This window comes from Aphis gossypii, chromosome 3, assembly GCF_020184175.1.
Source record: "Aphis gossypii isolate Hap1 chromosome 3, ASM2018417v2, whole genome shotgun sequence".
Lineage (NCBI taxonomy): Eukaryota > Metazoa > Arthropoda > Insecta > Hemiptera > Aphididae > Aphis > Aphis gossypii.
Window position 1 is genome coordinate 30,374,479 of NC_065532.1, and position 26,497 is coordinate 30,400,975.

General features: G+C 23.1%; 1 protein-coding gene across 2 annotated transcripts in view; it reads left to right on the top strand.

Moving 5' to 3' along the window:
* LOC114128607 (allatostatin-A receptor-like) overlaps positions 1 to 26,497 on the top strand; it is a 173,739-nt gene that overhangs the window by 87,851 nt on the left and 59,391 nt on the right. For both annotated transcript variants that reach the window (XR_007605229.1, XM_050204405.1), the window contains exon 4: positions 18,716 to 19,034. Coding sequence is in view for 1 of the 2 variants with exons in the window: in XM_050204405.1 (XP_050060362.1) it covers positions 18,716 to 18,985 (270 nt within the window). In the remaining variant the exon portion in view is untranslated. The remainder of the gene's footprint in view (positions 1 to 18,715; positions 19,035 to 26,497) is intronic.

A 26,497-nucleotide genomic window follows, 5' to 3' on the forward strand; every position in this document is an offset into this window, starting at 1 on the left:
ATTTGTTCTGCTTCTATATTTATTAATTCAGTGCTTGAAACCGATTTAAAAATAATATATCGTATAAAAAATGTTTATTATTAATATTCGAAATTCATATCGAAATTTAAATTGATAATGAAGTATACCTAAACAATAATAAATATAATTTTAGTATATAAATCGATTTAAATTTAATAAAAAGAATAAAATTAAAAATTAAACTCAACAATAGCGAACAAGTATATAATAATAATAAAATAATAATATTATATTATGGTACGTCATTAATAATATATTATTATTTTAAATGTAAAAGCAGTATATATAATGATTATAGATAGAAAATATTATAACTATATACCTTATAAAATTATAAAAATTTAAAGTAGTATTTAAAATTCTACTATAACCAAAAAAAAAAAATAAAATAATAATACTTATAATAATCAAGACTCTATAATTTTTTTTTTTATTGTCTTAAAATATAACTCGGCAGCAAGGGCCATATTTAGTTAATCGCTTAAATACTAATTAAAATTGTTGCAAGGTTTACATAATGTTACATTATTTTAACAATTACAATAATATTTTATCTTTAAGGTTGGTTAGTTTGAAGAAGGTTATAATTTTTTGTTTTGATCTGGATTTGGTCCAAAAATATCATCGAGTGTTTCCATCAAATTGAGATTTGTGTGTTCCTGTTAGTACGCATGACATTCTGTGATAATATTGTGTTTGACTGTGATCTGAGTATTGCAAGCTTCGGAGATGGGGTTCATTGTTTTATATCTGGAACCCGTGCGTTATCCTGGTAGGTATGTCCAGCAGAACACTATTTTATCAATATAATAACATAAATTATAATAGCTTCAAGTTATACTAAATAAATAAAAGTTTATATACTTATTAATTACGAGTATTTGTATTAGTTATCAATTATATTTTTAATATTCATTGTAACACAATCTACTGAATAAAAAACTTAATATCGTGTCCTAATATATACTAAAAAAAAAACCAAAATATCAAGAGATCATCAAAACTACTATTTTAATTCCAGTAAGTTTCTGTTAACAATATATGTAAATTATTTACGAAGTTTCCTCTGGAGTTTAATGGATTTCATTAATTTAAAATATTTTTTTAATTAATCTAAAAAAGTAGTTTTAAAACTTTTTCAGTTTTAAATTTATTTAAGAAACATTGGAATTTGTTAATATTGTGCCTCTTGGCAGTACCCGTTGTTTTATTTAAATATAAATATTATTTATTTATTTTTAATATAGTATCATAATAATAAATTATTAGTAATATCCTTACCGTGACAATCTTAGTTAAGTATAAAAGTATAAGTTACTAAATATATAATGTTTTTAATTTTAATGGAATAATACATTTTATACTGACTCAAGCTGAACTACCCAAATTATAAGTAAAATATAGTTAATAGAAATTACATATTAAACTATATTAAACATAAAATTAACCCTACATGTTATCTGTTTGACTATCACAGCCACTACAAATACAAAAAAACAAATTATTCTACAATCATTATGTGATCTTATATCTATTTGTAATTGTCCAGCCATGGTTGAAACATGTTGCAACATCTTTTTTGAAATAAATATAACATTAAAAAATCCATATAATATATTTAAGTCAAAATATATTTTTTTTTGGTTTCGAACTTAACTGCTCTTGATAAACCGTTTAATATTATCTACCTGCTATCAAAAATACTTACTTTAACATTATGTATGCACTATTTTTCATGTTAATTAAAACTTTCATAATAATTAAAATGCTGGAAAATATAAAATTATATACATAATATGATTGGTAAAAATTCAAAATCTCAATGTATCATCTAAATTTGGGTGACCACATAATAAATTGTATATAACACTGTATGATAATATTATGGGCATTAAATCTGTACTATATAGACACATAAACTTAAATCTAATTTCAAAATAGAAAAATATTTTGAATTTTTCTCCACTCCTTAAGTATCTTAAAACGTAAACATAAAATAGCTGAATAGTTTACCAATATCAAAACCCTTTATAAATAAATTAGTTTCCCGATCTTGTGAGTCCGATATGTATTCAATTTACGAACTTTAAGCCTTGCGTACGTGATTCTAAATAATTTTTCATATCGTAAAAGTGACAAAATATACGAGTGTATTATGCAAATTTTTATAAATTAATAACAAAAAATCACGAAATGTATACGTGTCAACAGTTTTTAGGCCCCAACGTATTATATATTATGTATTTCTTATTGCATAAACTTAGTTTCTTTCGTCACATAAAATATACATATATATACATGCTATAGTGTGTGAAAATCATGCTTGGAAACAACCTCTTCTCTTTTTAATGAATATTTTCCGACATATCATTATATATGCTTCCAGTTACAGTTACTCGACCCTTCAACAAAAATAACATACACAAATATTGTTATTTGATCAAAAAATAAAAAAAAAATAGTCAGTAGTAATAGTTTTTATATTACAAACTGTTTAATAATACAACAAAATTAAAATATTTATTTGATTAGAATTATGGATAAAAAATTTTAATAAATTGTCTTTAGTGTCTAAAAACTATATGTTTATACTTACTATTAAAAGCATAATAAAATATTTCATATAGGTAGGAACTCATAACAAATATTTAAAATTTTAGAACTGAAGACTAATATTTTAAACGTTATTTTATTATTTCAAAATAGTCAATAATTATTTCAAATTATTAAAGTTAATTTGCTAAACATAATAGTTATATTTTTTAGTTGAATTATTATATAGAAGAAAATACTTCGAATGACATTTTATTTTAAAACAGAACTATAGTTTATAAGGAGGAAAGTTAATTTAATTTACATGTTTTGTTTGACATTGTTTTGGAAAATTCCTGTTTGAACATTCAAAATTACCCGAACTATTCAAGTTTTTTTACCCAACTGTGTACACCAAAGTATTTAATACATAAATGTAGTACTTTTAAATGAAAATATTTTAGAAGTATTATTTTAAATTAAAAACATAAATTTAACTTAAATGTGATTAAATAGTTATTACAGATCACTTATTTGTAGAATAGTATACTTGACTTTTAAGTTTATAATTATTTTTAACGTAGCATATTTATATTAATGTGACTGTTGAATGTGTTTGCTAGATTTTATTTAAATATTAAATCTTTTGAAATTTCTTTTATTCCAATATGTATTGTCTTTTTAATTTAATTTTTAAATATTATGAACTTATAAAAACTCTAATAGCATACATAAATAAAGTAAAACAATAAAATTAAATTAAATAAATTGTATTATATATGTAGGTATGCCTTTTTTTAACTCACTTTCCCAAACGGTTTTTGAAAACTAATTTTATTCAATTTTTATGCATAATGAATTATTAAGTTCAACTTATTAGATATATATTTTTTTTTAAATTACTAAGGATCAATTTTTCATAAGAAATAACTTGAAATATACTAAAATGTAAACATATGTATTCAATTATGCACTACAATATAGTTATTTCCATCGTACATTAGGTGAATCGTTTACATTATTCGTTTTTATATAGAATCTAAACATTAATTTTTAAAGTCAAAATAACTACTACAACAGTATATAATTTATTTAAAAAACATTTAACCCTGATTTAATATAAATATATTAATATAGAAAGCGCAGTTTTTAGACCACGCTGGAGGATTTAAAAATTTAAATTACATTTTTTTATGTATTATCTAATATACTCTACTTTTGGTCGTTTACTTCTTTGGCCGCGTCTGTGTGACAATTGTTTTGTTTGTTGTTCTTAAAAAAATTTTCATTTAGCTATATTTTAAAATATTTCCTTATATTTTGTTTCTCATATAATTCGTTTTAATTAGAAAGAAAAAATCAATTTGCTGTGACTTTAAGTAATTAAAATACATGTTTATTATCTACTGATTACTACAAAGCCAGATTATAACAACAGTATATTAGATAAACGAATTGTTTTCATCTAAAACTTTCCTGGATTTTCAGCTTATTTAATTTATCCATAATAACTGTCTAAAAATACAATTGTTTTCACTCGTCAACTAGGTAGACACGTGTTAGATATTATAGTTTACATGAATCAAGAGTTATTGCCTAATTGGTTACATGTTATCCAATGTATTATTGATCTACACGTTGGGTGTATTCATTTAAATTATGCATTTAATATAAAATAAACAGTTATAATATCGTCGAACGCAATAAATTATTATGTATTAACCATATATAATATTGCGAGATTTATACAAATTAATTTTTTTTATAAAACAATAACAAAGAAATCTACTCCTTACAAAAATATCAAATTGGATTATGGATAAAAATTTAATCCAATATGAATTAAACGTACCAAATTAATATGCATGTATAAATTAAATAGCGATTTCAAATTCTATTTTAAATGCTTTCTAAATCCTACCAAACTATTTCTTAATGTTAATATAATTTTTGGCAAAGTTTTGAAGTCTCTTTAAAGTAGCTAGTTACACTTAATCTTTTCTCCGTTTTCTCTACACTTATATCCATTAATGGTTATTGTTTATTTCATTGAAGAGTCTTAAATATGATTTTTAGTTATCAAATTCAAACCAAATAACTTGGGAATAAGAAAAAAAAGATTAAATTAAAATGAATTTCACTATTAATACTTATTTTTAAAATACTACAAGAACTAAGATTTTATATTATGATAGCATAGTTATGATTATAATAATAAAATTCAAACGGTGTACTGGTGTATTGGGTCTGAATATAATCTTAGCACAGTTAAGTATTTTTAGATATAAAAATAAATGCAGTATTAAGTCGTCATTTCAATATCACTAATCAAACAGTCCTCAATTATTATTATTACATTAAAACTTTGAAACTATTTGAAATGTATAAATTGCAGTTAAATATTTTGATTATTTGTTGTATTAAATAAATAATACCCTATTATTATTATTATTATATAACTATATAAGCAACTTTGTACTTTATTTATAAATAAAAACCAAATATAATTTTTAAAAAAATATTCGTAATTTAATTTAAACTTAAATCTCTAAAAAGGTTTCAATGAATCGTGTATTCTAATTAAAATAACTTGTGATTGACCTTGTCATAATATATTCTAGAACTTTGGTCTTAGTTATACATACTTTTAACAAAACACAAAAAATAAACAACAAATTATCGAAATTCTACTAATTTCTTAAAAGTGTCCAACATTTTAAAATAAAACTTTTAAAGCACTTCTATTAAAAAAAAAAGAAAAAAATAATAATAAGTTGGGTAATTAGCTACCTAATTAAATGTAAATAACAAATATGCCATCTTACAAAACATATATTTTTCAAAAAGCTATAACAAATAATTGTTTATTTATATATTTACTTTTAAAAAATTTTGTTTTTTGAATATATTACTATAAATAAATTATAACTCCAAAATTAGTTTTAGAAAATGAATGCAATCGATATAATATTACATAATTACTTATTTATTTTTGTTTTTAAAGTATTTTTACATGTTATATTATTTAAAATAAAATATACATAGGTAAATATTATACAATTGTTGATTCAATACAATAAGGTCTTAATATCTTTTAATGCAAAAGTTACCTACAAACTCAAAAAAGACATTTAAATTATATTTATTATAGCTTAAAAATTGGAAAAACAAATTAATTTTTTATTTTTATGGTATTTTTACTACAATATTTGTTCTTGTTTTGTTATGGACGTACTAATTGATTACTAATTCAGTAATACTTATCGAGGTCTTAAAAATTGTTTTTTTTCTTTTATGAGAAGTAAAGCTTCACATAAATAGTATTACATAAATTACAACAATATTAGAAATAGTAGAAAAAAAAATGTAAATTTACAAAATGTATTTGGATTTAAAGACTACTGAAAAATATTTGTATTGAGCGAGTCGCTTAAAATTAAAATATCATTTGAGGTGATCGTGTTGGCTAATATAATAGCTTCATAAATAGCTTTGGTTTCAATTGAGATTGATATACATGTTTCAAGTGGAAGTTTATGGAGTATAGTGTGATATTATCTTGGAAAATTTCAAATCCGACACTATGTTCGAATTTTGATACATCCGTTTATATTTTCATGAAGTGTAGGTATTTGGTATGGAGCTTAAAATTGTTATCGAAGATAACTTGTCGTGTTATATAATTTATTATTCGTATCGTCGGTAGTTTGCCGAAAGTCTCTTGTTAATTCTCATTAACTTTATTAATAAATTGTGAAAAATGCTCTAAAAACTAAGAAAATGCAAAAAAAAAATTACTCTAAAAGAATCAGTTTCACCCAAAACACATTTTAATAAAATTCAAGTATTATACGTAATATTGTATAGTTAAGTTTAAAAATAGTGTTCGAAATATAATTCACATATTATAACTTTTAATAGCCATTTTTAAACTCATAAACACATGAACAAAAAACTTAAAATATATATTAAATATAATATTTATAATCATGAGTACCTACTTAATAATTTATACATCAACAGGTATCCAGCCAAGTGCACATTGTTTATGCTTCTAGCACGAAGTCCAAGAAATTTAATTTATGTTCAAACTTTTCTTAAACAGTGTTAAGAATTTCCTTAATTTATTTTAGCAGTGCATATTCATTATATGGTCAACTAATTAAATACCTACATTACATTAATGATTGTTATAATACTAACTTAACAGTTAAAATGATTAAGATTAAAAGTTGTTTTTAGTCTAATAACTATTATCTATGATGTTTAACAATAAAAATTTAATAATATATTTATTTAATGATGTGAAGATGATAATTTTTGAGATAATATGTTTATTGTTGTTTATTTATACTGACACACTAATTGATACGTTTTAACATCTCTAAGTCATCACCATAATAAAAACACAGATTCCTTCACTTAATGTGTTATATCATTTAAAATGTAACGATTTTTCATTTCATTGGAATTAAAAATAAAAATACACCACTATAGTGGTTAGACTATAGTCTGTCTAAAAGAGTATAAAACGATTCAAAAACCCGACTAAAAAAGACCTGATCTCTAAAATCCATTCTGATTTTTATAATTGAAAAATAATATTATTATTCTACGTATAACATCCGTTACCGATTAAGAAACCTAAAAAATATCCATTTATATTAGTAGAAGTATTCATATGATTGAGCCCTAAAATTCGGCCAGTAGAAAAACAGTTTGCAAAAGATTATCTTTTTATTACTTCTTATTCAATAACTATATTAATGTTTTATTTTTTTAATTTGAAAGTATTAAAAGTTGTTGTTAAGTAATATATAACATAAAATATAACATTTAATAACTTAATGAACTACTCGAATTTATACTTAAAGAGTTCATCTGAATCAAACATCATAATATTTATTTTAAATATTTCTATAGCTAAATTATCGTCATTATAAATTATTTATTCATAGTAATTTAATGTTAAAAACATTGTTAAATCTTAATACTATTACCAGTTTAGTTAACTATTTTTAAACACATAAATTAAAATAAAATTATACTATAATAATTTTGTATTGTTTGAATAAGTGAGAAAAACTATCTACATCAGTATATAATAAATTAATAGAATGTCAAACTATACAAAAGGATTTTTGACCCCATACTTTTAAGTGTAAAAATATTTTATCCTAATAGCTATTTTATAGTTATTATTTATTTTTTGGGATTTAAATATAATAAATAGCCAAAAAATGCCATAAAAATATGAAGGATGTAAATGTCAATGTGGGGGCTTATGTTGTAGTGTAGTAACTAACAAATATAAAAAATAAAATATTTTAATAGTGTGAAAAATGTGCAAATAAAGTATTGTAATAAGCTTATGAAAAAAAAAATAAGTATTCGAATGATATTAATAATTGTAAACAAAATAATTATTAAAATAATATTTCATTAACAATTTATAACTGATTTCAAATAATATTTTAACTATGTGACTTAGATTTAAAAAAACCGTATAAGTATTGTTTTCATACGTCACTGACTTATTTTATTTGAATGTTTTAACTTCACACATTAAATTACAGTTAATAACTATAACAGCTTTGGTATCATAAACGATTAAGTAGATAATATATTGGCTAATGTGTATGTATAATTGAATATAAAAACAGTTTTAGTCTCGTAATGTTATCATCAATCATCCTTAATATTATTTATCACCTTAATCTACCCTCCATCACATTTATGAACTCATCATAATCAAGTTAATTTCAAAAAGCGATTCCGTTTTCTATTATAGTTAACACTCGACATTATTGTTACATAAATATGGCTGTATTAAATAATATTATATATTTTGAACGTTACGAGTTGTAAATATTTTATTTAACATTAAAATGTATTGATTGATGCTTAATTTTTTATAAGAAAAAAAAAATCACGATACAGTATGCACGAAACACGATCTATATATTATTATAAATACTCAATACATACAATAAAAAAAAAACGTGAGAAAACCAAAGAAAATCAAATTGCAATGTATTTTTTTGTTTTGAATAACCATCTAGTTAGATATTTTTGGATTTCAAAAAAATAACAAAAATATCTATATTTCATAAAAAAAGGGATCACTTCAAATATTATAATTTTCTTACATTTGTATTTGAAGTTTTTCCTTGTTTTATAAAAACTTTTATAAATATAAAAAAATATCCATAGCTAAACACAATATATTATATAATATAGATAAACTTAAATTTATTGAAACAATCATTTTGTTTGAAAAATAATAACAGTACTTAAATAAAAGTCTACCTACTCAACTAAAAATGACTCAAATATCGTTATAATACCAAAATAATTATATTTTTTGTTTTGAACTTGGAAATAAAAAGTGGTAAGGTAATAAAATCATTTAATGTTAAAAAATATATATTATAATATTGGTTTATCAAATATTTAAAATATATTTAAATATAATCTCCGTTTATAACATATTTTGTAATTATGAAAAATTTAATTATTTATTATAATATGTAATTTTAAATAATAATAATAAAATAAAATCATGCAATTCTCATTTAACTTATTATGTCAATATTACAAAACAATTGTATTTCAAATTATCGTCTTTCAATTATAAATATAATATCATATTAGATATTATTATTAACAAGTCTGATACATCACAATTTGTTAAACAGTAATAATAAATGTATTAATATACTTTTCTTATTTTTTTTTTTATTTTTTGGAAAAAGAATAAATTATTATTTTATTCCATTTTTCATAACCCCGAGTTTAATGGACTTAATGTACTGTAACAAATGTTCGAATGTGTTTAATAAAAAGCAAGCGTATGTGCGAGATTTTTTCATTTGATAAAGTAAAAAACTGGATTCTAGTTATGAATGACTATTACATTAAGTTCTATAACAAAAATTCTATTATTAAATTTACAAGGTTTTTATTTTTATTTTTTTTCAATTTTTTCATTTGCTTGGAAATCATTCAGTGATACTAAACACATTATGAAAGAAACATTTAATACAATGTAATAGATAATTTAAAGTAATAAAAATGGCAAATTAAATGTATTCTAATGGTGTGATGCAGTAATGTAGATTCTAAGCAGTTTAATATAATTAAGTAGTTAATTCATTTACAATTTCGTATTCAAGATGTTTGATAAAAATGTTATAACTAACGTATCAAAAAGATTTATTATTATTATAATAAATTATGATTTTAATATGATAATTTTATCAATAACATCATAAATTACATGATTTATAAAATTTCAATATTCTTATTTTACTTTTGTTTGTAATGCTCATATAGTTTTTAATCACGGCTCTCTTGATTTTACATCATTATATTAAATATAAAATGAACATTTATTAAAGTTAAATTCTTAAACGCAATTTCTTTGCGACGTGTCACCAATTCTAAAGTTCCATCTAACAACTGACCTTTAAAAGTAAGGGTCGCCACCTAAGGCTGGGTAATTGTAATGATAAAACACCATGTATTTTTTTTTGATAGAATGAAAACTTTTTTGAAATAAAATATAAGGAAATGTGGAAAACGAACAAACAATAATAAATATTATAATAATGAATGATAAACAACCAATTATAACGAAAGATGATATTAGGTTATCGGTGATTCTATATTTTTGTCGCTCATTTAACTGCATTATAAATTTATAAAATAATAATAACTAGTGTGCGATTTTAATGGAAATTAAAGTCCACCAAATATGCATGCGAGTAGGCACATAAAAAATCTTAAATATGTTAATAAAAATCAAAAATTGTTATTTGTCACAAAACGTATATTAGTATGTAAAATATTGTTTTAATAAAAATAACTATGAAATAATGAATGTGGTGGAAAACTACTTCGTGTTCGCATTAGAAAAATATACCAAAACCAAGATATAATCAAAAAGTTTGTTATAGTTACTAATTTTTAATAGTTTACATTACCTAACTTTAAAAAAGCCTACGTCCTATAATTGAGTATGGAATTTATAGATACCAAAAGAAAAACTGATTAATAAAAATTAGTTACCTACCTAGTAGAATGTTCTTTCTATCGTTCCGCCATATCAAATTGCCGGTAATGCATCCCGGCAGGCTAACAACGATACTACGTAGATTTTATAAAACGAACAATATAACTTTTTTTAAAAGAAAAGAAATTTTTACTATAGTGTTGTAATATACCATCATTAAGGAATCTGACCAACATTATAACTAAATGTTCATTTAAATACTATTAATTTACCCAACAGAAGAATAAATTGTTTGTTTTATGCTTCGTGCACCATGGATAATAATTCATATTTCCTCCCCCGCAACGTTTAAATATCTTAATAAACAAACTACGTTTAACAGCTAAACTAAGCAATGCATTGCAATTTTAAATACAATTAATGATGATACATGACAGTTAAAATGAATAAAGGTATTACCTATGCTCATCATATTATATATATATATATATATAGTTACACGCATAGTGTGTGTAGTAAGTATATAACTAATAAGTGGGTATAATCGCAGATAATTTCATATACCTACGTTTTAGTATATTATCTCTTTTTCTTTATATTATTATATCTATATTTTAACCATTAATATAAAGAAATAAAAAATTACACTATTAACACGCCAACTAATATAAAGCCTTTAGATATTTAAAATAAAAATATTCTGATAAGTCAATCTGCTATATAACGATAAACTGTTGAATATAAATATAGATTATGAACCTAGACGATGTTTCAACATCTGTTTCTCAGAATATATTATATTTTCTTTTCTTTAGTACAATTGAACTAATTTTTACCAAAAATGTCAAATATAATATAATATCATAAATTAAATCAATACCACATAAAACAATGAAAATAGCTGCATAGTATATAAATATTTTCAAATTAATTAAGCTCTAAATAATATGTTAAATATTTTATGACAAATAGATTCAAATCACTTCGATTAATATTATTTTGAATTACAACACAATGACTAAAATTAGTAAAATTCTTATATATTTTTGATATTTAAGAACCTTGTTTCAATTATCAAGCCTCAAATATTAAAATTAAAATTTTTATGTATTTGTAACTACGAAATGAATTAGGTACTTGGTATTTGGAACTTCTATGATTTTAATGAATTTACAAAAAAATCCATCTCAAAATTGAAGTTTTTACTGCTCTAAAAGTGACGTCAATCATAAAAAATAAATAAACACCTATTTTATTGTAAAACCAATACATTTATCGCTCCACTCAGAATCTAAAATGTAATTAGATAATTTAAGACACAAGCAACAAAAAGTTGAACCTTGTGTTAGGAAAAAAAATATTAGCTAAAAGGCAATGGGAGTTATGAAATACGCGTCGTATATGTACAGGGAAGAAAACAATATCAAAAAGACCATGGTCCAAAACCAAAAAAAAAAAAGAAAAAGAATGTTTAAATGTACTCCGTAAAAGAAAAATATCATCATAAACTACGTGACAGTCATAACGTTCAATTACAGTGTTATACAAAAGTGCATACTGCATCTCTAAAACGTAGAATAATATTGGGTAAAGAGTAGACTCGAGGGCCAAAACGAATGCGCAAAACCGTACAAATGTACATGCGCAATAGGTCGAGAGGAACACACGTGCGTACGCACAATGTGATTAAATTTAGCTTCTTTGATCACGTTTAGCCGAGTGCGACGTCATTAAATTTTGCCCGGAATACGCATAACAGTATAATGTGGTATGCAATTTCGGAGTACCTACACCCACCGTATATATCTATTCTATTGATACCTACTCGTTTTATCGGCGCGGATATTGTCTGGCGCTCACGTACGTATGAGTATATTATAATATAATATCACGTATTTATTTATTGTACTTGGTTTCCGGTCGATTGTAGTTTACCGTATCAAACATTCGCTACACCGTCTACCGCAGTTAACTGCCAACGCATCAATTAATCATCAAAAGGATCTAATTATAATTTATTATTAACCGTTGTTTGTTTGCGACACTGCCGAGAAGACGACGGTGGCCGTATGATGGCTTTACGGCCTGTTTAATACGTCTCCCATCTAGGATTGCTTATGAGATAACAAAAATCGATTTCCTGAATATAATGCACTTAAATGTTAGGTATGTTATAAGTAGATCGTTTCACGCTGCAGTGACCTTTAACGTCAAACAACGTCGGTACTCAGCTGGTTGTCACCTCTATTAAATTGCTCGGTGCAACACTCTACCAAAGTGTTGACCGTCTTAATTAAAATCCTCCATGGAAATAGTCGAATGATTTTGGCAATTATGACATAAGTTATAAATTGAGATATTGTCAAAAATAAAATATTCATACTACCTAGATAATTTAAATACCGTGTAATATCAATCAATAGTTGATGTATCAATAAAAACCTATGCTGATATTTTTAATATCGATAATATGTGTATAAAAAATATGTATCATATATTCTATTCTATAATATTTAGTATTTACATAATAAAAAAAAAAAGTATAAATAAAATACTTATTTATAATTGATTAGTTCAAAATTAAAATAACAATAATTATACATTTTATATAATTTTTTTTGACACGCTCTTTGAAACACTGATTCGGAAGGTACTTAAATTGCCAATATGCTATAATATTTACCAATATTTGATCGTGTGATTATTAGATTCGTATAGACAAGTACATACTAGTATATAACTATACACAATAATTTTATTATTAAGAACTCGTATAATATATTTTATTCATACTTGTTGAATAAATCATTCGATTATTCCTATGACTACATTTAAAATGATTTCTTCCAAACCCATTCGGTAATAGCTGTAATAGCTGTATCATTTAATTTTTCTTAACTAATGTTCAATAGTATTTACATACATTGAATGTGTAATATATCTCCAACAGCATCTTGTGATAATTTTTTTTTCAAATACATTTTTTTATATTATATATCATGAGAAAACAAGAAATTAAAATAGCAAATATGAAAATAAAAATAAAAAATAGCTGTGTATAATGTATATTGTATGTATTATATTTATTTATTGAGTTATTTTTTGGTTGGGCAATTAGACATATTTTTCAAAATTGCGATGGCCTAAGCGTTGGATGAACGCCCAACTCTAACTACCCAACCACATTACTGGTAAAATTATTATTATGAGTATTAAATTAAAGTGAACGTATATTATATGCAATACAATGTTTGAATATAACTGCAGTTGGCCCGTGCTTTTAAATATATAAATAATACAAAGCAGCGATCGCGTGTCCTACAAATGGATAGGTACTCAACCGGCGATTGTGCTCCAAATTTACGTAGCTTGGTGCAACATAAACAATAATATAATATGCCCATTGAACAAAATTCTCATTCATAATTCATATTAAAAAACTGAATATTATAAAAAAAAAATGTATATTCGTTTATAAACTAAAACCCGAGAAAACAAAAACAATAAAGCGTTTGTAGCGTTTTATAGTAGTATCTATATGAGCAATATTTTCGCACTGCTATAGGCGAGGCGTAATATTTACGACAATTTTGACAACAGATTTAGTTTGCAGAAATATATTATACGTTTTTAGAATTAACCATATTTGGTGTGCTTAAGAGCTAAAAGTTTAATGAAAACAATTTTTGCTGCATTAATTATAATACATATTTTGACATCCGTTTTTTCTTCAGAAGAGTTTTCTCTACTCGTATTAAAACGTTGCATCATACCTATATTATTATACAACACGGCAAAAACGAAATACATACAATTTAATAGCATTATATTAAGAACACATTATACATCACAAATTAAAATATACACTTTTAAGTAATAAGATTAATATGTAATTCTACGCTGTGGTTACAGATAAAAATAAATTAATAACCCAAGAATTCATTTTTTACTGAAAACCAGGATAAATTGCATATAAACGCACTGCAAATTTTACAGAAAGTAAAGTAGTTAAATATTCGTCAAACTCGTGTAGGTATTTTAATGCACTACTTTTTAGTAAAATTCAAAAGAACGCCAATTAATTAACCGAGACAAAGTTGATTTGGGATGTTTATTTAGTATATTTTGTGCGAGATGAGAAATCTGTTTAAAAGGTTAGTTTATCTAAAAACAATTACGTTGGTCACGTTTTTAATATAAATTACTATACTGTCTAAAGTTAGTAATTTATCCAGATTATGCAAAACGATCATTTAATAATGATGTGTATTCGTGGGTTTAGATTGTATCTCATATAACTGACATTTTTTTGTTTACGTTAAATATAAAGTTAAATAATATCAACAATTTAGAGGTGAGAAGATAATAATAAAAAAATATATGTATAGTATTATTTTATTTTTATAGCAGCTCAAAAAATGTAACAATAACACTCTAACAGATTTTGAAATAATTTTAATGATACACAACATAAACTATTAATGATAGTTAAATTATATCCGAATAAAAGTTTTTCGTAACGATGATCATAAACATTTTCAAAGTTTACTCAATTATATCTCTGGGGAATCTCAAAAAGCAAAAGGTATATATTTGCTATAGAAAATTTATGGGCTTACAAAAATTATAGATAAACGTTTAGGCGACTGACAGAGATTTAAAAGTTCAATGTACTAGTATGTTCAAAACTTTGGATTAGAAAATAAAAACTGAGAAAACTTATTGAAAAAAAAAGTTTGTTTCTAAATATAAAATATAAATTTTATTTGAAAACATATTAATAGTTAAAGTTCTCAAATGAATTTCAAAAGATAAATTAATGTTCGATTAAAATATTTTAAAATATTTTGCAGTATTTAAAATATTGACTTTTAAACAATATTAAATTTTATTGTCAATAATTATGTACTAAAATTATTGAAAATGCTGTATAATACAATCTGAGTCCAATATCTAAATAAAAAATAATAAAAATATTTAGATTTACTTTTTTTTTACAATCCAGAAAAATGTTCTCAAAAATATATCAAGCTAGATTTTCTCCCCCTTCCTTAATTCAGTTCCACCTTCTTTAGAAAAATTATAAACTTAATACTATAATATACATATACATATAGGTACTTAAATACGTATTTTAATACAATTAATTGAAAAAAATTACTATGTAAATTAAATAATATTTCTAATTCTAAGGCATATATAATATACATCTCAACATAATTTAATTAATATTATCAATCTATTTTAATACAAAAATATAAAAAAAAGTCGATATATATTTAGCTCGATGGTCATTAAAGTACATGCATAATAATTTTCTGTTTATACTACAGCTTGCGCACATACATTATGTATATCTAAAAAAAAAATAAACACAACCATCAATATCAATTTATATTATTCACATTTTCTGTAGTACCAAACAATATGCACACGGTCTCGTATATAAATATAGCCCGGTGAATCCTATACTACCGCTAACTCTGTTTACGATCGACATGCCATCAGGAGAAGAATATTTAAGTACAATAATTTTACGAGTATCATATGAATTTAACAGGATACATTATTACTGCACAAAATGTGATAAAACATGTGACGGTTCTTTCGTACTAGGCCATTTCACTCTGGTCGCAAAAGACTCAAATGTGACGACGAACAGTAATAATTCGTTAGATATCTAAAGTTTTGTGCTTTAGTAGGCACATATACACCACTTACGTGAAAGTCTGACTAGGCACATTGGTCAAAATGTATTATTTTAACACTAGAAATCCATACAACATTACACATGTCACTTTGGTTTAGTTTAAACACGTGAACTCTGCCGTGAATCGGATGTCGGTTTGGTTTATTGTCCATAAATAAAATAAATGCGCGCAACGCTCATTGTGTAATATAAAAACCTGAACACGAAATAGTATATAATACTAATGCATTCTATTATATAATATTGTTTACTAGAAGAATTCAATTGAAAATGTGCATCCGAAAAGTTATCTACAATAAAAAAGTAACAGTATACAGCAGTCGTATAAAGTTTTTGAGTAAACGTATTCAAATACTTTTTAAATTGAGTATTTGGAAAATATTTTAAATACTTTTTTGGACGTACTATTAGTATTAGTTGAAAATCGAATACTTAGACGAAAGTGCTTTTCATAACTCAAAAGAATTATTCGTCACATTTAAGGTTGTTCTTTATAATATTTTATTTATATATATATCATTAACAACCGTTTTAATTACCTATTAAAATACCGTATTATTTCAATATTTCAGAATTAAAATATAACAATATATTTTTATTAATTTTCAATTTTCAGTAAAAATAATTAAACAGATAGTTCTAATGAATATAAACATATTTTAATTTTAAATTAATAATAACTAAAAACAAAATTAATTTTCTCATCTATTTGTTTAATTAACAAAATAAGAAAAATTAAAATAGTATTTATAATAATATCTGAAAAACATTTAATGTATGCTAGCATGTCAAGTATTTGTATATGTTCTTAAATGCTTTTTTAATGAAAGTATTGTATTTGTATCGTCTACTGTATTTTTTGTATTTAAATACAATTTCAAAAGTATTTGTTACAACGTTTCAGTACAAATATGTATACGTATTTTTATTTTTTTAAATGTAATTCATAAAAACTATAATAGGATAGGTACCGTCATTTGTTTAAATACTCCTCTAAACTATGTCTCCAAACTCATTGTTTATTGTAGGTTTTTACCACTTTTTAATATAAATGGAAGTAAAATATTATAATATGTACATTTTATGTCATTTATAAATGTTACGTTCAATTAAAATATGAATGAAAAACAAAATAGTTTTAAAACACCATTAAAAACAATATAATATGTAAATGTATTATTTACTTTCTTTCTTTATATAATATAATATATACACAAACCATTCGAGATGCTCAGCCAACTGAGGTGTGAATTTATTATTAGGTAGGTACTATAAATACTAGTTTTTAATAACTTTTGTTTCTCTGTACAATAAACGGTAAGATATTACATAATACTACGCTTAAATACAGTTGTCTTATAAATAAGTAATATAGAAAGAAAAGAAAAGATGAAGTAATAATTACTTGAGCCAGAATAGAACATATTTATTTCACTCACCACTCACTCATCGTTCCTCATCACCAAAGAACCAACATCCATGAAAAATCTTAATTGATTCAGCCTCACTTCAATATGCAAATTAACAAAAAAAATATGTAACTGACATATTCGTATTTATATATTTCCAGAATATAAACTTAAGTAAAACCTAATGAACAATTTTAAATAATGTTATTTCGTTTTACTTATAATCTGTATAACTAATTTAAAAGTGGACTTATACCTTTTGTTTTAAACCTTAACAGCTGATAATAATAATGAAAAAAAAACAAAAATAATAATATTATATTTTAGTAATTATTTTAGACTTGTAAATTTTTTTAAACTGATTATTCATCTTGAGACAAACCAGCTGCTTATTATATACCATCTTCAATACTTATGGCGTTCATATGTTACGTTTAATGATGTTATACTGGAAAATAATGTTATTCGCCGGTTATTAACGTTATTTAACTACGAATGTGGAAGTTATTGTTATTTTCTAGAGAATAACGTTAATAACCGTATAAAATGGGAAATTTTAATTATAATTTATAAAATAGATTTCCAACGAGCAATGATAAGATGACCGCTAAACTAATTATTGTGGTACTAACTGGGTAAACTAATAAAACTTTATCGCGCATAGATAAGGTGTACTGTATACGTACATATTATATTATAAAGGTAGTCTAACATTGATGGAGATAAAATTTGAAACTGTCATACTTAACGAAAAATGATGTACTTGATTATACCTTAGTATGTGTACAACTGTCGTCATATGTACCGATTTTAAACGGCTAATTACATATAAACTATTTGTACACATTTTCACGAAAAAATTTAAAACACCCTCTTATGTACAATAACGGGAGGATAATAACTCTTTTTTGTCTACTAATGATTATAGTGATATTATTCAACAAAATAGAAAATCAAAAATATATTATGTATGTGGTTTTAATTAGATACTATTTCACATATATTAAGTAATATTATTGTATTTTTCAGGTTATATTGGTGCTAAAAAGCATTAATTATTATGAAATCACGGCTATCAGTGTTATCGTTCAGATAGTCAGCCATTGTCTTGCGTACACCAACTCATGTCTGAATCCAATTTTATACGCGTTCTTGTCAGAGAATTTCCGGAAAGCATTCAGAAAAGTGATAATTCCATGGAGACCGGAAGTGAATGTCCAAGGAAGATTTGCAAATGGAGATGCCCGGTCGATGGCTGTCACTAGGACGACTAGGACGACTAACAACGACATACTTTGAAATACTGGAAAGAAAACATCAAAATAAAACTAAGAATACAACATTTAAGGTAATTATTTTTTAAATTATAAATATTTTAGTATAGAAGAAGTGTATAAATTCAGTATAATTTAGTGGGGTCAGATGGGGTTAATCGTTAATGTAACGTGATAAAGTAAATTCTATATAAAATGCATTACTACAGTTCCCCTTTCAATCATGCTGTTTAACTTTCTGAGGATTAAATAGTAATAAGCAAACAGATAAAATATTTAATGTTAAACTAATTTTAATATGTACTTTTAGTCGAAATAAAATAAAATCTAAAACACAATTACAAAATCGAATCATTATTTCAACTGTAAGTCCCATGAGAAATATTAGTAGAACTAACTAAATAAAACATCTAAAAAATACCATTTTGAATTAGTTATTGTTTCATATAGATACTAAACTAACTTATAAAAACGTTTTCAATAATAATGAACTTCCTCGATGTTACGTTAATATTATCATCACTTTTCATTGTTGAGTATTTTTAGTTAACCCAAACATTTTTTTTTTTTTTGAAAATGTAATAAATAAAACATAATCTTAATTGTATTTTGTTTTTGTCTCATTAACTACCAAATTCAATTAATAATTGAATAAAAAAATAATAAAACAATAAGTGATTTAAAAAACAGTGTATTTTTAAAAAATAAATTAATGTATTTATGGTTATAATAACAAATACAATATATTAAAAAATTCTTAATAATGTTTACTCGATAATAATACCATTGGTATGTAAAAATAATGATATTAACAGAATTATTATCTTCGATTTTACATATACCCAACCTGACTATAAGTTTCAGTATATTTAAAAAATAATTATTTACTCGTACAAGTAATTAACGTATTTTTCAGTATTTAATTCATATAAAGTTACTTATAATATGTGCAAATAATAGTGTTTGTTAGAATTATTACACGCTGCCTTAAATTTTTAGGAAGAAAGAAAATTGACTACTCTGTTGCATTGTACATTTGCGTATATATACTAAAATAAGTGATTCAGCAAACGTGGTTTACTTACTGCCAAAATGTATATTGAAATCTTACTATAAATTCATTAAGTAAACATTTTTATTAAATTGGAATGGGACTATTTTTCAAATATTATAATAACTTTATAGGATATGTTTTTGATTTGTACAAGTAACCGAATCGAATGGAGACCATTATATTTAATTATGCTTAAAAGTGTTTACCAATTCATTACATAATTGCTATTAGATAAATAATATATGATTGGAGAGTACTGGTAAAATGAATGAGTGTTACATATTTTAAACTGGCTGGTGTCTTATAAATTGTATACTTCGAAAAGAAATCATATATTACATAATATAAGCTTTGGTTAACCAGTTTTGGTATGGCATTACAAAAATGAAATGCTAGATACTTCTGGATTTTTATTACGAAATAAAATGAAAAATGACTGAGTTTTCTTGCGTAGGAAACTGGTGAGATTTTATTATTAATTTAAAAAGTAGATTCAATATATATTTTAAAAGTTGACTAATATTAGTGTACTTTTATAAGCCATTTATCCTGCTCAATAATAATTTTAGTAATAAATGGAACTAATTGGCTTATCATTAAAATATAATATCGATATTTATTTTGAGCTGTATTTCAAATTAAATTCAAATGGTAAAATACTTCATAAGGCTATTAACAAATGTAAGTGTGTACTTTGGTTAAAATAAATGTGAACTATTCACTTTTTAGTCATAATTTATTATGTAAGCATAGAACCTATAGTATTTATATTATTGATGAATTATTTTTTTTAAATATAAAACCATAAAAAATAAATTAACAACGTAGGTACTTTAGTTAATACTTAATAATTACTTGTTAATAAACGCAAATTTGTAGTTAACTTCTTTTTAAGCTACCTAAATAATTGTTTAATTTACGTGTACACTGTACCTACGTATTTTTTTTTATTCTCCATTTTTTTTCAATATTGCATTTTAATAGGTACTTTATAAAATATTTGATAAACACAATACAGTTAACGCAATATATTGTAAATTGAATTACATATAAAAAACTTTTTTTTCGCTTATATTTTGAAGATTTTTTAAGTATATAAATTTATAATATAAAAAGTGGAGAAGTAAATAATTGCTCCGCTCTGCAGTAAGCGAGGAGTGTACTTTAAGTGTTGATAAGTCGCTGTATTGGATATGTTAAATTTTAATTCAATAATAAATCTTTGCATACTTTTCATAGTTTTTACTATTCAAATCAAAGAGGATCTAAAGCCTATATTACTAAGTACAAGTATGTTTGATTATATATTCGCACTACTATAATGGATATTATAAGTAATGTAAAAGGTTAACGAAAACATCGCATTTATCATATTATTAATATTTAGTTATTAAAACAGTAACTATGATATATACATATATACTATATATATCATATCTTATCATATCTTTTTTATTATTTTTAACTTTTAAATCAGCAGCGGGCTTTATGTAGAATGGCGTGAATGGGTTCGTTTTATAAATAGGCAATAGCTTAAAATTAATCTAAACATTTTGAAAATTTCATTGTGTAAATAAAGATTACCGTATGTTTTCCCTAATATGCATACCCGAATAACTATATTGTGATAAATGTATATAATACAATAGAAATATACTTAAAAATTGCAAATCCCATTGAATAATATTTTTGAATTACAGCTAATTAACTAAAATTATTATTCTTTGCTTGAATATTTAATTTTCTCCAAATCTAAATTTAAAATATCTATAAAAAAATAATAATTATGGTTATCTATATATATATATTAGATTTATAAACAGCCATAAAAAAATTTTACATAAAATATTTTATTAAATTTTCAAGCTTTTCTACCTAAAAAACGAAAAAAAAAATAAGGGGTATGCAAATGAATATCACTGATGTCGAGTTAGTCATTATTATGCGTGGTATACGAAGAACGATTCTGAGCAGAGTATAAATACATATATTATATAATGTGATTTTTTTTATACAGCTATTAAGTAATTTATTTTAATTATAATAATTATTACCGAAAATGTTTCATTTATTATATTTTCAATATTTGATTATTTTATGTATTTATAACATATTATATCAACTTACATTACTCAAAATGTAATAATATCTATAATATGTAAATACCTTAAACAGTAAAAATAGATTTATAGTGTTAATAAATTATATCTTAAAATAAGCCAAAAATGTCATTGTACATAGTAAAATAATTCATAATAATATATAATATACGTAAAAGTTTTAAGTTTCCACATTTAATATTTTTAAATTATAACAAATAATTAACATCGTTATTTATCGTTCAAATAAGTAATTTCGTCCAAATTTGAACTTTAAATATCTTTAAAAAAAAAAAAAAATAATTGCCTTTATATATTTTTATATTTTATGGTTTCAGTATGAACTACTTATGAGGAATCTTGTATTAAATTTTCAAACTGATGTAAAAGAAAAGTTTTTATAAATTTCTAACTACAAAATAGTGTTGCTTTTTTTACGATTTCGACGAATTTCGTCGATTACATTTTATATTAATAAGAAAATTAAATTTTTAAGTATTTCTACTATCGAATAATTTTTAATCGATATTTATAGAAGAAAAAAAACTAAAAAGTAATTATGTAATTAACCTATGAACCCTTTTCGGATATTTAAAACATAAAGTTATTATTACAATAATTTTTTTAAAAATTTCAAGTAGATATTATACACTGCTGCTCCATATGAATAAGTTAAATATAATTTATAATTTGTGTTAACAAACTCCATTATAAACTTTGTTTCTCATTTTCTCTGGTTATAGGTATGATTCCAACTGTGTCAGCTAATAATATAATATACAGTATAGGTATATAATATAATATAAGTATATATTGTTTAGGTAGTGATATATGATACAATATTTATAAATAATTTTTATAGTCTTATTGATATACTTTCGGTATGACTATTTATAGTATATTATTAAGATATTTATCTTGAATCTATAAGTATTCAAAGAATTATTTTGAATTTTTAAAAATCAAATAAACTGTTAGTAACTATATAATTTCTAAACATAATGTATTATAAACAGCTTTAAAAGCTTTAAGTTAGTCTAAATATTTTTAAAATACCATCGTACCTATATGTATATAAAAAAATAATAATGTAAATAACAGAAAAAAAATTGTCGAACAATTTTTAGTTTTCATTTAACATACCAAACCTATGAAAATTTAAACATTGACAGTCATAGAAAATGAAAGATTTTTTTTATAATTTTAAATTTTGAAAAAACATATTAAATTCTCAATCTTTTTAGAAATTCAAAAATAAAATAAATTAAGTAAATACAAATATTCCAATTATTATGAAAATTACTAAATTATCCTTATTTTTAAACCCCTTCCGTTCACAACGGAATAGCTACTACATCAAATTTTCAAGCAGACCATCCTTAGTATTATAAATTGAACAAAATTTCCTATACTAACTCATGATGAAAGACCAAAAAAATCCCCATACAAACATTATCATAGGACAGATACATTCTTCGCTACACCTAGAATCAAAAAAGTACCAGTGTGGTGTCTATGTTCCAAATAAAAAACAATTAATGTTATTTTTTAATGAACATTTCTTTACATATATTATCATTGCATTACGGAATTATGTTTTGATATATTATATATTTTTCAATTCTAATATTTATTTGCATTACAAATACCTAGCATTTTAAGCTATATTCAAAGTGAAGGTCCTGATATTATAACCTCATAAAATGTGATGACTATTATTTTTATAATAGTTAAAATACCCATATAATTTTAATATCATAACACTTCAGCTCATAGAAGTTTTTTATAGCACACTAAAAGCTGTAACTTACTTAATCTACATGAAATATTTTATATTATAATATGAAATGCGATTTCGGATCCAGACTTAGCATGATATACTACATTACTATAGGTACCTATCTTAATGAATTAAATTATATTTTAAGTATTATTTTTATTACTAAATATTTAGATTTTGAAGTCATCTAATGATTATTTCAGTTATTTCAGTCGATACTTATTATCATATATGCACGTAATACGGTGTAAAAATAATATATATTATATAAATATATTTTTTATGTATCTTTAAAAATGAACCAACACTTAAAAACAGTTCCTTCAACTTTTTCCAGACAAAAACTAATAAAAATATATACTAGTATGTTATAAACGATACCTATACCAGAATCGTCAGACAAAAAATGTATGGATAAAAATACATCATCGATTATTATAACATGACAAAAAAGTGTATTTTATTTCAAAAAATATATATCTTAAGGAATCTGCTTATTTGTAGTTATTTTAGCTGATAGAAGATTAAAATTTACTTACTGTAATAATTAAACTAATTATTATAATAATCGTTTGATTACCTATTAATAATATACGTAATTCTAAGTATGTTTAAAACGCTGATATTGTTAAAAAAATATTCAGTTAATAAATAATAAGATATATCTAATAATAATCTACAGTTATTTGATAATAATACTTAAATATTATAGCGATAATCATAATAATAATTAAATTAGCAAACAGTTGAACATTTTAAACACTTAAAATACTACAATTTTGCTTTTTTAGCTTTATACAATACTATTATTTATAAAATATTTTTTACAGTGTTAAAAAATGTACTATTGTTATAGATAGGTAATGGTTTTTGCTTAACTTAAAATGTCTAGAAAATATTTTTATAAATACATATTTTTTCAACTGCTCTATCAATTTTATTTTAAGGAATATATTTATAAAAATTCTTTAAATATTAAAAGTTTTCTTGTTCAGATCAGCTTTACCAGTATAATATAGTTAAGGTTATTAAATGCGCATTTTAATTTACTAACATTTTTGTTATATAATGTATAAAAAGAAAATAATAACTGTATTAAAAAGATTAACACTTTGGCCAAAAATCGTATTATAATATTTAAAAGACATAATATAGTGTATAATATATTATACTATATTTATTTACTTATTTTAAACGGATTATTAAAACCCTTTAGGAAAATACTTAATGATTGTGTGTACATTTTCTACTTAACTTAATAATAATATTATTTAAATAGCGTATGTATAATGTATATGTATATATACATAAATGAATAGCAAAATTATACAAAAATTAATTATGTATTAATAATTATAAAAATAATCTAAAGGTAACAACCAATAATTTAAACGAATAAATTTAAAAACATAAACATTCTATCTAAATACATTCCGTGACATAGAAAAAAATTAATATTTTCCGATACACGAGTGACACTATTACGTTAAAGTTAGAACTATGCAGTGAATTTATTTAAATTAGAAGGTTTGTTAGATTTCAAACATTTTTGGAAGCTTGTTGAGCGCACGTAGATATTTTAAATACATTATTTCGTGTTCACGAGTAATGTCATACAAATTAAATCAATGTTTAAATATTACTCAAAAACATGCTAGTGCGTTTGAAAATGAATACAATTTTTTCCCGACCCAGAATTTATTATATCTAATGCAGTGCATGCAAATATACATATATCTACAGTTGTATAAGGCTTATATTGTATGAAAATAAAAACTTATAAATATATCGTGAAATTGATTTTATTATCAGCAACAATGGAGTGGAAACGAATTGAATGCTGTAGTAAGTTAAACAGTATTCTGATGATGAAGGATTGGGGTGTGCATTAAATTATTCTTAAAGCTTCGTGTCAGTTATGATTTTGAAAATTTGAAAAACATTACAGCATTAGATTGAACAACCAAATGGCTCAACAAAGAGCAAGCAGCGTTTTTAAACCGTATTGAAAAAGTGAATTCTTATGAGTACTAAGCGAAAAAAACTATCTATACAACATTATTATGGAAATATATACTTATACACTCCATACGACTCGTATTCAATTATTACTCGATGTAAGTTGGTAATATTTTTATTATGAAAAATATATTATTTTTTCTTCGAATATTTTATTTTTAATTTAATTCAAAAATAGCAGTAGACTTTATAGAGAAATAAATTAAACAAATAGCTGGTTCAATAAAAAAAATATATATATTTATTATTCAACATTAAATAATAATAATTTATTATTTAGTATATTATCTTTTATACAGAAACTCATTACTTATACATTTGATAGATCAGTCGCTTGAATGCAAATCATTAGCCATTAATGGGAAATTCTAAATATTGTATGTTATATAACATAAAATATTTTACTAAATGTAATTTTTAACTCGAGTTTGTTATTATTATTCACCAATATAAAATATTCGTACACCACAAATCTCAGTCTGTTCATAGTATAAATATAAATTGCTTCATGCACGAGCTAAATTTTAGATTTTTAGATTTATTTATTTATTTTATTTATTTAGTACATTTATTTATTAGATTCTG